The sequence below is a fragment of the Carassius auratus genome, chromosome 8 (assembly GCF_003368295.1).
Source record: "Carassius auratus strain Wakin chromosome 8, ASM336829v1, whole genome shotgun sequence".
In the NCBI taxonomy this organism is placed as follows: Eukaryota; Metazoa; Chordata; class Actinopteri; order Cypriniformes; family Cyprinidae; genus Carassius; species Carassius auratus.
The window spans coordinates 23,536,304-23,552,877 of NC_039250.1; the positions used below are offsets into that span (position 1 = coordinate 23,536,304).

Below are 16,574 nucleotides of genomic sequence, written 5' to 3' on the forward strand. Positions count from 1 at the left end.
GTGTTCTTGAGACTGGAATCCGTATTTGTGGATAAAGAATAGTTCGAGTCATCATAGTTTTAAAGTTTCCTTACCCCTTTCCCCAAACTTTTAAATAAATAAAATTGTTAAATTTTAAATCTTGGTTGTCCGTCCATTCATTGGGGTAGTTGTGGGACCTCCTCGAGGTGGAAGTTAGAGGGAGGAGCGAGACCCGTTAAATTGGTGGTCCGCTCTGGCCTGTGACAGATTTTGGCGTAGTCGGCAGGATTCCACCTCGAGTTGAGCGACCGCGGCTCCCCAATGGCGGACGAGGCAGTGCCTGAGGCCCCACCCCGAGTCATGCCCATTTTCTTGGGAGCCCCCTGGGCACCGAAGTATGGAGGGCCGGGATCTGAGATACGGCTGTCGGAATGGAAAGCCCAGGTCGAATATCTGGCTGGGATTCAAGGATTGAGCGCCCCCCAGAAACTGCAGTTTGTGATAAATTCCCTAGAGGGGGAGGCCCAACGGGAAGTCCAGGCTGCCCCAGAGACAGTCCGAGCTACTGCACAAGATGTGTTGGACTTCCTCACAGGAATATATGGGGATGCAACCCCAGTAGCGGTCCTTCGGGCCCAGTTTTTCAATTGCAAGCAAGGGCAGCAACAATCCTTAAGGGCCTTCACACTAAGGTTGCGGGAGCAGTTCATCAGGCTGCGAGGTAAGCGGGACCATGGCTTGGGAGAGGGGGAGACTCTCTTACGAGACCAGTTCCTGTTGGGGCTGCGAGAGGGCCCAGTTCGTCAGAGTCTACGTGTTCAATTTCGTAGAGACCCAGCTATGACGTTTGAAGACCTGAGAGCCGAGGCTCTGGCCCTAGAAGCGGATCAGGTGGGAGTGGTGGATTCCCCAGTGTGTGCGGCAGTGAGTGGAGAAGTGGCAGCTGCCTCTGGAACAGGGGATTGGAAACAGGCCTTACGTTCTGAGCTCTTGAAGGATGTCCGAGAGCAGATGGCAGAGTTATCTAAAACCCTCCTAGAAGAGATGCGACGAGGCCCCCAACGCTTACCACCAATGTCACGGGAGCGGTCGCATTCCGAGGGAAGACGAGGTCTGGAGAGACGTCCAGTACGGGAAGCCCGGGCCCGTTTTCAGTGGGACAAACAGGGACGCCCCATTTGTAATCGGTGTGGTGAGCCAGGGCATTATAGTCGCCAATGCGGCTCTCGACGGGGTTCCGAAGGGGATTTTTAGGTCGGCCGGCCACTCTGGGTCAAGTGGCTGGGACCTCTGTGAGTGACCCAAATTGGATGAGCGCCCCCAGGAATCAGCTGATCGGGCATAGCCCAGTGGTAGAGGTACGGATCCGTGGGGTGAAGATACGATGTCTGGTAGACACTGGGTCTCAAGTCACCTTAGTCTCAGAGAGCCTGTCCAAGGAGCTGTTTCAGGGTAGCCAGGTACAGGGAACAGAAGCACCCTGGCTGACCTTACGGGGGGCTAATGGACTGGAGATCCCCTATGTCGGATATCTAGTTACAGGTTTGGAGATTAATGGAATCACTGTGCCCCAGAAGGGGGTCGTTATTGTCCGAGATCATTGCCTAGGAATCCAAAAAGCCCTGTTGGGGATGAACGTAATTGCAGACTGCTGGGAGGAGTTGTTTCAGGCTAGGCCTAAGAAGACCCTACCACCGGCAGAAAGACAAGAATGGGAAAGGATAGAGGCCGATTGTCGTCGGGTACACATGGCCAAGGCACGGGGGAGTCAAGAAGGTATCGGGCGGGTTGCCTGCCGATACGCAGTATCTATACCGGCAAGGAGTGAGGCCATTGTCTGGGCAAGAGTACCATCGCACGAGTGCGGGTCGTCAGGCTGGGTGCTGGTCGAGCCCCATATGGACTGCCAGAGTGTAGCAGTGGCCCATGGATTGGCAGTGGTTCGCCGAGGCCGAGTCCCGGTGAAGATACGGAACGAGAACCCTTACCCTGTCAATTTACATCGTCACCAGCGGTTGGTCCTGGTGACCATGGTGGATGCCCACCAGGTGCGAGAGGGCCGGGAAGTCAGCTTCCGGCAGGTGTGTCCTACGGTCGTAGAAGTGACCTTGGCTCAGGTGGACTCATCCCTGGAACAGCTCGGAAATGAGGTGCCTGTTCACCTGACCAGAGAGTCCCTGCAGGGAGAAGGGCTAGAGGAAAGCCAGAGTAAACAATTGCAGGATCTCCTTACCAAGTGGCAACATGTGTTCTCCAGACATGATGAGGACTATGGCTGTACCGGTGTAGTGAAACATCAGATCCCCACTGGCGATGCCCTGCCTAGTCGTGAGAGATACCGTCCAGTACCACCCACTCTGTATTCGGAGGTTCGTACTCTGCTGCAGGGAATGTTGGACAAGGGGATTGTCCGGGAGAGCAGTAGCCCATGGGCGGCCCCGATTGTCCTCATCCAGAAGAAGACGGGAGCTTGGAGATTTTGTGTAGACTATCGGAAATTAAATCAAGTCACAAAGAAAGATGCTTTTCCACTGCCGCGGATAGAGGACTCTCTTGCCAGCCTGACACGGTCTGTATGGTACTCCACTTTGGATCTTGCGAGTGGGTATTGGCAAGTCCAGGTCGAGGGGTCGACCGAGAGAAGACTGCTTTCACCACTCCCTTTGGGCTTTTTGAGTGGGACCGTATGCCCTTTGGCCTATGTAATGCACCGGCCACGTTCCAACGGCTGATGCAGCCGTGTCTGGGTGGCCAGTTGGTGGACTCTACGCTGGTATATCTAGATGATGTCATCGTCTATTCCCCAGATTTTGAGTCCCATCTGCGACATCTGGAGGATGTGTTCCGGGCCATGGAGCAGTATGGGTTGAAGCTGCAGCCAGAGAAGTGCCACCTGTTGAGGAAGGAGGTGAAGTTTCTGGGCCATTGTGTGAGTGCCTCGGGGGTCTCGGTGGATCCCGAGAAGGTGGCGGCTGTGCAGGGCTGGGAGGCACCGAAAACCGTGAGGCAAGTTCAGTCCTTTTTGGGCTTCGTCGGATACTATCGGCGATTCATCAAGGATTTTTTCAAAAATTGCCAAACCCTTGAATCAGCTGTTGGCAGGGACTGGGCGTCCTCGCGGCCGTGGGTCTCCCTCCATCGCTTGGAGCCCGGTGTGTGAATCGGCGTTTCAAAGGCTGAAGCAAGAGCTGCTCCAGGCTCCAATCTTGGGCTATGCGGATTATTCACAACCTTTCATCTTGTACACAGACGCCAGTAACCTCGGGCTTGGGGCGGTGTTAGCTCAGCAGCAGCAAGGGGTAGAGCGAGTGATCGCCTATGCTAGCCGAAGCCTCCACCCGGCAGAGAGGAATGATTCGAATTACAGTTCATTTAAGCTGGAGTTGCTGGCTTTGAAGTGGGCCCTGAGTGAAAAATTCAAAGATTACTTATGGGGTGCTAAAGTACAGGTGATAACAGATAACAACCCCTTGGTCCACTTACAGACGGCAAAGCTGGGGGCAGTGGAGCAAAGATGGGTGGCCCAGCTGGCCAACTTCGACTACCAGATCCAATATCGGCCAGGCCGAGAGCACACAAATGCCGACGTCTTGTCCAGACTCCCGGAGGCACATCAGATGGAGAGTGAACGAGAGTTACCGATAGGCCCGGAGGAAGGGCTGACAGTGGGGGTTGTAGAGGTACCGGGGGCTCCGCAGGAGGCTGTGCCAGTGAGTTGGGGCTGGGACCCGCAACGATGGAGGGAGCGTCAAGAGGAGGACCAGGATTTGAGAATGCTAGGTCATTGGTTAAGACGGAGGAGGGGGCCAACGAAGGTGGAATGGCGAGCCCAGACTCACAAGGTGAGGAAGTTGTTGGGGCAGTGGGCACGCCTTGGCTTGAGAGATGGGGTGATGTGCAGGACGATTAAAGACCCGAAGTCGGGAGAGGAGTTCCGCCAGGTGTTGGTGCCAGGGGGCCAGGTGCAGGCTTTGTTAGAGGCCTACCATACACAATTGGGGCATCAGGGGAATGAGAGGACGTTGTCGCTTCTGCGGCGACATTTCTACTGGCCCGGGATGGAGGCCGCTGTGAGTTTGTTCATTCAAGCATGCCCTCGATGTACCCTGTTTAAGGCTCGGAAGGAGGTGAAGGCCCCGATGGTTCCGATACAGGCCAGGGCCCCGTTGCATATCCTGGCCATGGATTATCTAACCTTGGGCAGGCCCATGGACCGCTACCAAACATCTTGGTGGTCACCGACCTGTTTACCAAGTATGCTTGGGCCATCCCGACTTTGGATCAGACAGCCAACGTGACCGCCACCGCTTTATGGAGGGCAGTGATTCAGCCTTTCGGATGCCCAGAATTCTTGCACAGTGACCAGGGGCCGAACTTTGAGTCCAGAGTGATCAGGGAGTTGTGTCGGGTGTATGGATGTACTAAGACCCATACTACCCCCTACCATCCCCAAGGGAATGGGTGCTGCGAACGCTTCAACCAGACTCTGTTGAGCCTACTGGGTACGCTGGACCAGGAACATCAGAATGATTGGGTGAGTAACCTTCCTGCACTGGTCCAGGCCTATAACAACAGCGTCCACAGCACTACGGGGTACGCTCCGACCTACCTGATGTTCGGGAGACATGTGCGGTTGCCGACAGACTTGGTATTGGGGGTGGCCACATTGGAAGAGACCTTGAGTTTGACCGAGTGGGTAAGATGCCACCACCAGCGCCTTCACTCTGCCTATGAGCAAGTCTCGGGAGGATAAATGCTGCCGCAATTAAGAACAAACAGATATATGATCGGACGGCCAGAGAAGCCCCGTTGTTACCAGGAGAGAGAGTGCTGGTACGGGACAACCGGCGACAGGGGAAAGGGAAGTTGAGTGATCGTTGGGAGTCTGTTCCATATGTGGTGCAGCACCAGCAGTGGCTGGGGCAGCCGGTCTATGTACTTTGACCTGAGGGGAAGGCTGGACCAGAACGGGTATTACATCGCAACTTGATTCGGCCATGCCCGAACTACCCTAGACCTCCCCTAGAGGCATTACCAGCTCCGACTGTGTGCGCTCCGCCGTTGCAAGCATGGGCCATAGTTCCGAGGCTCCCAGAGGCTGAACCAAGGGGACTGGACCCCGGATCACCACCTAGACGGTCCCAACGAGAGAACCAAGGACGGCCCCCCGAGAGGTATGGGGATTGGGTTGAACAACCACGTTCTAGGGACTAGAACGATTTGGCGGGGGAGGATGTCACTGGGTGACTAATCCGGGCGGAACTGTAGTGTGGGAAATATTTCCGCCCGGACCAATTTAAGTGAAACATAAGTTCTGTTCCGGTTGGCCCAAGGTGGGGAAATTATCCAAAATACATGTCAGGTGTGGGAAGAGGACGTGTTGGATACCGATTGGAGGATCGGGAAGGATGCAGTGATATAAAAGGGGCTGGTTTATGAACAGGAGTAGGTTTTTGTTCTGCTGTTGTTTCACGGGATACGGAAGTGGCTGGTGTGGCGTGGATGTTGCGATTTACGGGCTGCAACGGAGAATCAAAGGAAAATGGATATTGGAAGTGTGGAGGAAGTTAAGTGATCGACCTTTTGTATATTGTGTTTACCTCTTATTGTGGATTGAGTTGAAGGAGCGATCCTACGTTTGGAAGGCCCCTGAGTGAAGGAGATCATTGAATTCGTGTTGGGAGAGGACAACACTGTGCACTGGTGGGTGAAGACTTTACGAACATTTCTTGTACATTGTGGAGAGTGAATGACGGATGTGGAGGGAGACTAACCGCCTTTAAGAAAGGATTCCGACTGCATATCTCTCCGTAGCAGTGGAAAATCCCCCCCCCCTCTTGTGTTGATCTGATAATCCTCAGTGCTTGTGTGTTTACTCAGTGTTGATAGTAGTGCCTTGCGTTGGAGATCGCTGGGAAAGACGGAGAGACTCCGGTGTACGATATATCTGCCTGCTGTGGTCTGCCCTCCTGCCTTTGTCCATCTGACCCGCCCTGTCAGGACTCTGAGCCCGAAACGGGAATACACCACCGATCTTCTTTTACTGAGTGTGTGGAGTGTGGTGAGTGCTGCTATATTGAAGTGTACACACGAGAAGAATTGTAGTGCCTTTGTGGTTTGTCCGTGGTTGTGTCCCTGGTCGTAGGAAGAGGCCTGACGGAGAGGAGTAGTGTATTGGTGGCAACCACAGTCTTTACCTTAAGTAAGCTGGAGCTCGGACGTGTTGGAGGCGCCTCTGGAGGAGGTTGGATGTCGTTGCCCACGCAGCAATCCCTGTAAGCTTTTAAATCAAAGCCTTATCCTTTTTTTTATCCATGTGACGTTGTGTCCTTGGCCCTGTCGGCAACCACCGGCCTTGTGCGTGTCGTCTGTGCTGTTTATTTGACGAGGGAAGCGAAGGACAACAGCCGATCCTCCCCCGTGTGCTCCCTTGTCAAGCTGGGCGGGAAGCCCAGTATTGTTTGCAGTTTCATCTGTAAGGCCCACCAGCCGTCAGTCATCGACTAAACCCGTATCTGCTTGGAATACAGACCTCTGAATATCTTCAGTGGTGAGTAGCGCATTAACAGCCCAGCCCTGTGAATACTCACCTGTGTATTGAACACTGTACTTACTTGAGAGCTAGAACCCCTGCACGCTAACAGCTCAGCCCTGTGAATACCCACCTGTGTATGGAACACCGTACTTAAATTGAGAGCTAGAACCCCTGCACGCTAACAGCTCAGCCCTGTGAATACTTACCTGTGTATCGAACACTGTACTTACCTGAGAGCTAGAACCTCTGCACATTAACAGCCCAGCCCTGTGAATACTCACCTGTGTATTGAACACTGTACTTACTTGAGAGCTAGAACCCCTGCACGCTAACAGCTCAGCCCTGTGAATACTTACCTGTGTATGGAACACTGAACTTACATTGAGAGCTAGAACCCCTGCACGCTAACAGCTCAGCCCTGTGAATACTTACCTGTGTATCGAACACTGTACTTACCTGAGAGCTAGAACCTCTGCACGCTAACAGCCCAGCCCTGTGAATACCCACCTGTGTATCGAACACTGTATTTACCTGAGAGCTAGAACCCCTGTACATTAACAGCCCAGCCCTGTGAATACTTACCTGTGTATTGAACGCTGTACTTACCTGAGAGCTAGAACCTCTGCACATTAACAGCCCAGCCCTGTGAATATCCACCTGTGTATTGAACACTGTACTTCCCTGAGAGCTAGAACCTCTGCATGCCGACAGCCCAGCCCTGTGAATACTTACCTGTGTATTGAACGCTGTACTTACCTAAGAGCAAGAACCTCTTCACATTAACAAGCCCAGCCCTGTGAATACCCACCTGTGTATTGAACACTGTAGTTACTTGAGAGCTAGAACCCCTGCACGCTAACAGCCCAGCCCTTTGAATACTACCTGTGTATGGAACACTGTACTTACTTGAGAGCTAGAACCCCTGCACGCTAACAGCTTAGCCCTGTGAATACTCACCTGTGTATTGAACTCTGTATTTACCTGAGAGCTAGAACCCCTGCACGGTAACTGCCTAGCTCTTGCTTTAAACTTACCTGGAGTGGAGTCGGCGGGAAATTAAGGGCTGAAGTGGAGTGTTGTCGAGGAAGGGCTGAAGAGGAGTGTTCTTGAGACTGGAATCCGTATTTGTGGATAAAGAATAGTTCGAGTCATCATAGTTTTAAAGTTTCCTTACCCCTTTCCCCAAACTTTTAAATAAATAAAATTGTTAAATTTTAAATCTTGGTTGTCCGTCCATTCATTGGGGTAGTTGTGGGACCTCCTCGAGGTGGAAGTTAGAGGGAGGAGCGAGACCCGTTAAATTGGTGGTCCGCTCTGGCCTGTGACATTAAAGAGAGGTCTTTAATGTAGATTAAACTGACAGAGTGTGTCTGCCTCCCGAACAATGTTAGGTAGGTTATTCCAGAGTTAAGGTTCATGAATAGGAAATAGGCCAAATAGAAAAAGTATCTGCCGCCCGCAGTTATTTTGATATTCTAAGTATTATCAAATTGCCTGAGTTTTGAGAACAAAGCAGACATGGAGGATTATAATGCAACAAGAGCTCATTCAAATACTGAGGTGCTAAACCATTCAGGGCTTTTTATAATAAGCAACATTTTAAAATCTATACGATGTTAGATAGGGAGCCAATGCAGTGTTGACAGAACAGGACTAATTTGGTCATACTTCCTGGTTATAGTAGGAACTCTAGCTGCTGCATTTTGGACTAACTGGGGTTTGCTTACCAAGCGTGCAGAACAACCACCCAATAAAGCATTACAATAATCTAACCTTGAGGTCATAAATGCATTGATTAACATTTCTGCATTTGACATTGAGAGCATGGGTCGTAATTTAAAAATATTTTTGAGATGGAAAAATGCAGTTTTACAAATGCTAGAAATGTGGCTTTTTAGGGAAAGATTACTATCAAATAGCACACCTAGGTTCCTAACTGATGACGATTTTCCCCAATTTGATCCGTTACTGGGAAATGTATATAACGTTATATTTATTTTGTCGTCATTAGTTTGATTTAAGGAGTTAAAAAGCGCCCTTATCAACCTTGATTTACATATTCCATCCCATTATTTTGACAGTTAAAATATGGGCATGTTTTTGTGATCTTTTGGACTGGAAATCATCCATCCAATCTGGCAGTCTTGCAGGTGGTGAAGTGCTTTTCAACATCATATTTAAAAACATACAAACATTTTTAAAAAGACTAACATGTAAAGCAGTGATCTTAGGGACACACTGCACATTTTCTGGGTCTTCCTCATCTACACCTGATTCAACTCATCAGTTCTTTAGTAGAGACTGCAAGACCTGAAATGGGTGTGTAAGATATAGGGGGACATACAAAATGTGAGGTGATAGGGGATCTTGCAGGACCTGTTTAAGAAACACTGCCTATAGCCTATAGTGCAGGGGGTCTCCAACCCTGCTCTGGAGAGCTTCTGTCCTGCAGATTTCAGCTCCAATCCATTCAAACCAGCTGAACCAGCTAATCAAGGTGTTCAGGGCTACTTGATAATTACAGACAGGTTTGTTGAAACAGGGTTGGAACTGAAGTCTGCAGGGTTGGAGATCCCTACTATAGTATATCACAAGAGCCACAGACATCCGTCATAAGAGAACATATTGTCTTCAGGAAACAAACCTGAGAATTAAGTCTTTTTCAGTATATGTCCATTTGAATAAAACTGCATTAACTCATACTTTAAAAATACCCTAAACCCGTGGTTTTCAATCCTGGTCCTGGGTACCCACCGCTTTAAACATTTTTATTTCGCTCTTATCTGACAGACTCTTCTACTTCTTGCTTAATCGCAATTAACTTCTTAAGAGCATTATCGCCACCTACTTTACGGAATGTAAATTACACTTACAGTGATGAGTCTGAAATTTAAGGGGGATTGCACACTGGCAGTTTAGTGCAGAACAGGGTACCGAACCTGAGACTACCTGGAGAAGGTGGTCTGAGTTTGGTTGCTCCCGAACTGTATCGCGGTTCGCGTGAATGTGCAAACAATATGGACTCGGGTGCTTGTTCAGGAAGTAAAGTATCCCGCGCATGCATAACACTGTTGATATCATTGTTTCCTCAACACACAAGAGAGCCGAGGTTGATTCCACACACTCCTAAAAGTAAAAATTAAATGAATTGAAATGAATGTCATGTGTGAATATTATCAAACTATCTGAAAGTGTGACCTCTTTGGGTTATGTAATTAATTTTTTATAAAAATCAAACCACATTTGTCTGTATTAAAGAAAAAAAAATATTGATAAACACGTCTTTGGTATGTAATTAAATGGGCGTCTTGTTTATTTTATTTATTTTCATATAAAAGCAACAGAACATCTCTATTACGTATGTAATGTTGGTTCCTTGAGTAGGGAATGAGATGCTGCAATGACGTCATCGCCTTGGGAAACCTTTGGTGTGACGAATGTCTGAAGCCTTTATACCATCACGCCAATTCATTGGCCAATAGCGCTTAGCAACGCCCATACGTACGAATGCTATATATGCGTGCTGAGCACCATTTCATCAGATTTACACAATGATGAAGCGCTATCGAAGGTACGGAACAGACAAGCATCGCAGCATCTCGTTCCCTACTCAGGGAATCAAGGTTACATATGTAAACGAGATGTTCCCTTTCATAGGTTCACTTTGATGCTGCGATGACGTCATCGCCTTGGGAACGATATACCATAACGCCTGACGTACCTAAGATAGCTGGAGGACCAAGGAAAGAATCTGCTCAAGAGGAAGAGACCCGGGAGCCAAGAGCCATCCTCACATCCAGATAAGTAGAACTTGATGAAAGCAGTACTAACCTGCCACAGCACAGACATCTCATACAAAGCTCTTAAAAGAGAGCCTGAAAGGAAGCCATTGCTCTTGTAAAACGACGAGCACACACCTTAGGAGGCAAAGTCACACCACGCCCCTCATAGGCTAAAGATATAGCACTATCTGACCCCACATAGCAAGGGATAAAGCCTCCAACCACTTGCTGAAATGAACAGTGTTGAAGCAGCCTAGGATATACTAGGCCTAGGAAGCAGTAAGACTTAACCGACCTAGGGGAAAAGTCCATACAAGAGGAGCTGACAGAGCCTGCAGATCTTATTCCTCTAATTGAGAATAGATGACTTCAAAGTTCTCTGACAAACTCAAACGGCTCAAATGAATGGCCTGCCAGGCCTTCCAATCGAAATAAGTCCAAAAATGAATCTGTGCTGGGTGGAAAGGCCTAAGCCGTCTAGTCCCTGCATAATGGAAAACCAGAGGGTGACCTCCTTCTGAAACACCTCTATGGGTAACGCTCAGCAGACATATACTTGTGGCAGGTCCTTAAGGGTAATGGAGATGATCACTCAGACCAACCTTACTCTGAACAGAATCGTTTGGAAGCAAACAGGTCGACTTGAAAGCAGAGGACTGGTCCTGGGCCATTCTTGGCTAGAGTGTCCCCACCCAGAGGTGACGGAGGAGACAAGGAAACCAGAGCGGCCAATGCGCATGCTCGAAGCAAACAATCCACTTCTGCTCAGCCGAACCTTGCCATATGATTCTTACCCAACTGAGGGTGCAAGAGTAAGTCCACTCCTGAGGTCATAAACCGCTCTGATTGACAGGAACCTGGTCTGCGTCCAAAGAAGAACACATCTCATCAACCTGACAGGGGGCGAGAGTGTAATACTCTCTGACCAATTTATGAGACCACAGCCATGTTGTCAGTTCTTGACCTAATCTAACAGCCACTCAACTGGTGTTAAAGACCAGTTCAATGGAATAAAGTATTGGCAAACTTCATTCAAAAAGCAAAACTGAGGAACTTCCTGTGTCTCCTGACGATCTGGATGCAGAAGTACGCATCCTTAGACTGATGGTCACAAACCAATCTCTGGTTCAGATAGAGACCGGATGAGCATCTGTGTCCTTGACATTGCTTACTCCAAGCACAAGGTTAGGACACAAATCCAATCAACCCAATAAGCTGGATTGTGTAACCATATGACAGCCTGATCCTCCCTCATGAGGCCCCGAGACACATGAGTTGCGGGAAAAACCTCTGAAACAGGAATGAATACTAAATAAGGCATGCCAGCACCAACCACAGAGTGGGAACTTGGATGTCAACATAGGCCCTGCACTAATGGCTTTAGGGCTATCCTCTCCATCTTTAGCTAAAGTGCGGAGAACGGTAAAATCAGTCTAAACGCAACATGCGGTGGAAAAACTGATAAAGGCAACAAACTTGTAGGTTGCCCACATTTATACACAGTTCCAGCTCAAAGCAACAGCGGAGCTGAAAAGAACAGAGTAATTAATCATGCAAACCACTGCTTGGTAGCATGAAGCACCCAACAGCTCTAGTGCATAATAATGTATGCTGCAGTACATAATGTGGCCATCCACGTGAAGTGAGTGTTGGTAGCAAAAGCGCTGCAACAATCACATGAAGTCGGCTGACCATTGTGTGCATTAATAGCTTGCCATAAAACATACTCTTACACGTGAACTTGTTCAGAAAGTAGCTCAGCTCAGAGTAACTCAGTTGGGATGAGAAGAATAATGATGTAAGCTGGACAGTCTAGTGTTTGGTAATGGAACCCTACGGTGGTATGTCCTGCTTATAGGCAGGCTAACAATCTATTGTAGGAGTTATCTAAATCTAGATTCGATGATGAGGTTGGTTATGTACTATTCATATGGTCAAAAGACTCACAGATTCCACTCCAAAAGAAGCACAGGGCAATAGATTAAAGTTTGAATGTAGCTCTTATTCAATTTAATTTCCTTATTTCCTTGTTCAACATTCAATATTTAGTTCAGTTCACATAGCATTAGTACCACCAATGTTAACAAATCGGGCACAACTTTTGAGATCTCATGAAACAAAACAAAAGGGAAAATCCTTCAAAGGAAGAAAAAAATGTAACCCTTGAGTGCACTCAAATACTTTTAACTGTCCAACCACCCCTTCAATACTCAGCATCCATATCAAACCACCCAATGGAACCGTTGCAGCGCTGTTAGTTGAGGCAGTGGACCAGGGAACCAGGCACCAGGAATCCAGCTTCGGTGGAAAGAACACCAGGGATCCGTGACCAGAAGAAGCCTCAAAAAAAAAAAAAAAAAAACAGTCTACACAAAAATGTGCAGAAAATTAATTAATGTTCAACTAAATGTCATTTTTTTCCATCTTTTCATCATTTAAGAGTCCATATGTTCAATAATACAGCTTAAAATTAAAATCAACCAAATGGAATTGGACAAACAAAATTACAGTATAGCATAGTAACTCAAAATTAACATACTTGGCTCAAACAAAATTATTTCCTTTCAAAATGCATTTTTCATTGTACCAAAATATACAACAAAATTTACCTGTGTGGTAACATCCACTGCTATTGTAGATAGCCAGACTGTTTTTTTAATCCACTGTAACCCACTGTAACGTTGAAATGTAAACTTCTTAGTCATTTCATCATTTTAGCTTCAAGCTAATCAACACAAAATTATAGTTTTCACTCAACGAGATAACTTCGTTTTACAACAGGTGTCGTCTAAATGTCTATGTAGTTCAACCTCGAGGATATATTTAGTTTTCTAAATCAATTTCAATCTTAATATTTACTTCTGCTCTGGCTCCCGTTTTCCAACTTTTTTCAAGGCAGCTCGAATGGCAGAAGAACGTTTCATTGTGCACTGCCACCTAGTGGCGAGCTAGATATTGCATTTTACCCTAGTTTTACGTGTTTGCATTAAAGATCATTTCAGGTCTTTATTGGGGCAAAATTGACAGGGTTACACCCTCCCCCTCTAAACCACATGAGTCCCTGCATGTGCGTTAAATCTGACAAGGTATCTGATGATCAGGAATAATATCTTGGAGTTTCCCAAAAAACTGACTAAGGGCAAGGATTAGGGGTTTCCCTAGCTCCTCATAGGTGAACTTGGCTGGGGGGTATCTTTCTCTGTTTGAACGCCTGGGCTGCTTATCTTGTTCTTCCCCACAAGTAACTTCTGAGTGCCTTTAAGGGGTTACAGGAACCTTGTTCTGAACATTGTCCGTGTCATGAGCTGGTGTTGGGTCTGTGACCACTGTGCTTTGCAATATCTCATCTTCTGGAATATCAATGATGACATGGCCACTTTGGGTTGGGGACTGATGGACAGCTGTATTTGTGTCAAGAGGTGCAACTGAGTGATCAAGAATTGGTTGGAGTCCTAGCGATTTGAACTCAGGAGCCATGGGGTTCAGAGAAGACTGAGATCCACTGATGGGAATGGCTTCAAACTCTTGCACATAGGGTCCCCATGTGGTGAACTGTGGAGGTTCATTCACATAGTAGCCATCATCCTCTTCTTCTCTGTCCGAGTACTCACATTCCATCTCTTGGGTTTGTCTATTCCTCAGGCGCATTTGAGTTTGTTTGCTTTGGTGTGGCACTGAATCAGGAGTAGTCTCAACTGGCAGAAATCCACATGGTAAAAGTAAGTCCCTGTGAAGTGTACGCCGAGGGCCAATTCCTGTTTCTGGCTTGACTACATACACAGGACCACCGTCAATCCGTTTCACAACGATATGGTTGGGCCTTTCCCATTTATCGGCTAACTTGTGTTTGCCACGGACGTGGACATTCTTCACCAAGACACGGTCCCTTTCTTCTAATTCAGCAGTTTTCACCTTGGCATCAAATCTGTGCTTATTTCTTTCTCCAGACTTTTTGGAGTTCTCTGCAGCTAGTGCATAGCTTTCTTTGAGTCTCTGGCGCAAAATTTGGACATATTCTGGGTGAGTTGTATGAGTCTCAGTTGGAAGTTTCAGGCCAAGTATGAGGTCAACTGGCAGAGTCGGCTGCCTGCCGAACATCAGCTCATACGGTGAATAACCTGTTGCATCATTCCTGGTGCAGTTGTACGCATGTACAACAGGCCTCACAAAGTCTCGCCAGTGATGTTTGTCTTTCTCGTCAAGGGTACCGAGCATGCTGATAAGGGTCCTGTTAAAGCGCTCCACAGGATTCCCCTGAGGATGGTATGGGGTGGTGCGCACTTTCTCAGCCCCTATGAGCGAACACAGCTCCTTGATTGTGTGGGATTCAAAGTCGCGTCCCTGATCACTATGAAGGCGACTAGGGAACCCATAGTAGACCAGGAAGTTTTCCCAGAGAGCTTTAGCAACAGTTCTGGCCTTTTGGTCTTTTGTTGGCACAGCTACTGCGAAGCGGGTGAAATGGTCAGTGATGACTAGTATGTTTCTGATGTCACGGTTGTCGGGTTTAAGGGACAAGTAGTCCATGCAAACAAGCTCTAGCGGGTAAGTTGTTTTAATATTCACCATGGGTGTTGCTCTTTGTGGCTTTGTGGCAGAAGAGTTTTTCTTCTGAAACAACGTTCGCATGTGTGACACTTCTCAACTGATTTTTTTTATTTTAGGCCAATAACATCTGGCACGAGCAAGACTGAACACACGCTCTGGCCCTAAGTGACCAACCTCATCGTGAAAGCCTTTGAGAGCTCTTTCTCTGAATTCCTCAGGTAAGACGAGCTGATGAATTTTGTTTCCTCTGTCAAAACACGTCCTGTAAAGGACATCATCAATGGGCTCAAACTTATCCCACTTCCGAAGGAGCAACTTGACTTCAGGTGACTCAGCTTTTAAGGATTTGAAGTGGGGCTTTAGTCTTTTTTTTTACCAAGGTGATGACTTTCCCAATTAATGGATCGTTTCTTTGTGCTTCATGCCAGTTTTCTTTTGTCATGCCAGGTACAGTGTCTTGTCCAGTACCAGCGAATAGATCAGGTAAGGAGGAGGCGTCAACAACAAGGGACTCAGCAAGGACAGGTCAGTGTATAGTTACTGAATGGCGTTGACATACAGCTGAGACTGCATCAGATGGAATCTCAGCCTCTATAAGGCGGTTTGTCATTGAGTTGATCCGTTCTTTTTCCTGCAGGTACTCATGATCCTCTTGAGGAGCTGCTTGAGGTCTCCTTGACAGTCCATCCGCATCACCATTAGCACGTCCAGCTCAATATTTGATGTTGAATCTGAAGGTTGAGAGGGCCGCTAGCCAGCGGTGTCCGGCTGCGTCGAGCTTTGCGGATGAAAGGACATAGGTAAGCGGGTTGTTATCTGTTAGGACTGAAAAGTCTGTACCATACAGGTAATCACAGAATTTCTCACAAACTGCCCATTTTAACGCTAGAAATTCTAGTTTGTGAGTAGGGTAGTTCTTCTCGCTCTTGCATAAGCCTCTGCTGGCATAGGTTATTACTCTAAGCTTTCCATCTTGAGCTTGATAAAGAGCTGCTCCTAACCCCTCACAGCAAGCGTCTGTATGTAGCACATATGGGAGCTTTGGATTTGCGAAAGCGAGTACAGGGGCCGATGTCAACTTTTCAACCAGTGTTCTGAAAGAGGACTCACACTCAGGTGTCCACTCTGAGCCAAAGGGTGCTTTGGGGCTTATACCAGTGTTGGGTCTCAATGTTTTATAAACTTTACCACTCTTTTTAGGTGGATAGTACCCAGCGGTGAGAGCGTTGAGAGGCCTGGCGATTTTTGAGTAGCCCTCCACAATCTTCTGTAATACCCTGAAAATCCGAGGAAGCGTTTCAGTTCTTCTCTGTTTCCAGGGCGGGGCCAATCTCTCAGAGCTGACACTTTATCTGGGTCTGTTTGAACTCCTTGAGCATCAACAATATGGCCCAGGTATTTCACGGAGGACTTGAAAAACTGACACTTCTCTGGGGATAGTTTTAGGCCATAGCTTTTGAGACGATGAAGCACCTTCAGGAGCCTTGCCTCATGCTCTTTTAGAGTCTGGGAAAAGACAATGACGTCATCTAAAAACACCAAAACCTCGCTCAGATGTAGGTCACCAACACACTTTTCCATAAGGCGTTGAAAGGTGCTAGGCGCGTTGGTGACACCTTGCGGCATACGATTGAATTCGTAGAAACCTAATGGACATGTGAACGCAGTTTTGTGTTTATCTTCTTCCACCATTTCCACCTGGTAATAACTAGACTTAAGATCCATCACCGAGAACCACCTTGCTCCAC

General features: G+C 47.7%; 1 protein-coding gene across 1 annotated transcript; it reads left to right on the forward strand.

Annotated features, from left to right (window-relative positions):
* The first annotated feature begins 1,521 nt into the window (after positions 1 to 1,521).
* On the forward strand, positions 1,522 to 2,693 carry LOC113106829 (uncharacterized). The gene has a single exon (XM_026268846.1). The coding sequence runs from the start codon at positions 1,593 to 1,595 to the stop codon at positions 2,691 to 2,693; it is 1,101 nt and encodes a 366-aa protein (XP_026124631.1). The 5' UTR covers positions 1,522 to 1,592.
* The last annotated feature ends 13,881 nt before the right edge of the window (positions 2,694 to 16,574 follow it).

Bases quoted from the DNA above. Each gene is read 5' to 3' on its own strand.
- LOC113106829 (XM_026268846.1), top strand. From the start codon at position 1,593: ATGAACGTAATTGCAGACTGCTGGGAGGAGTTGTTTCAGGCTAGGCCT.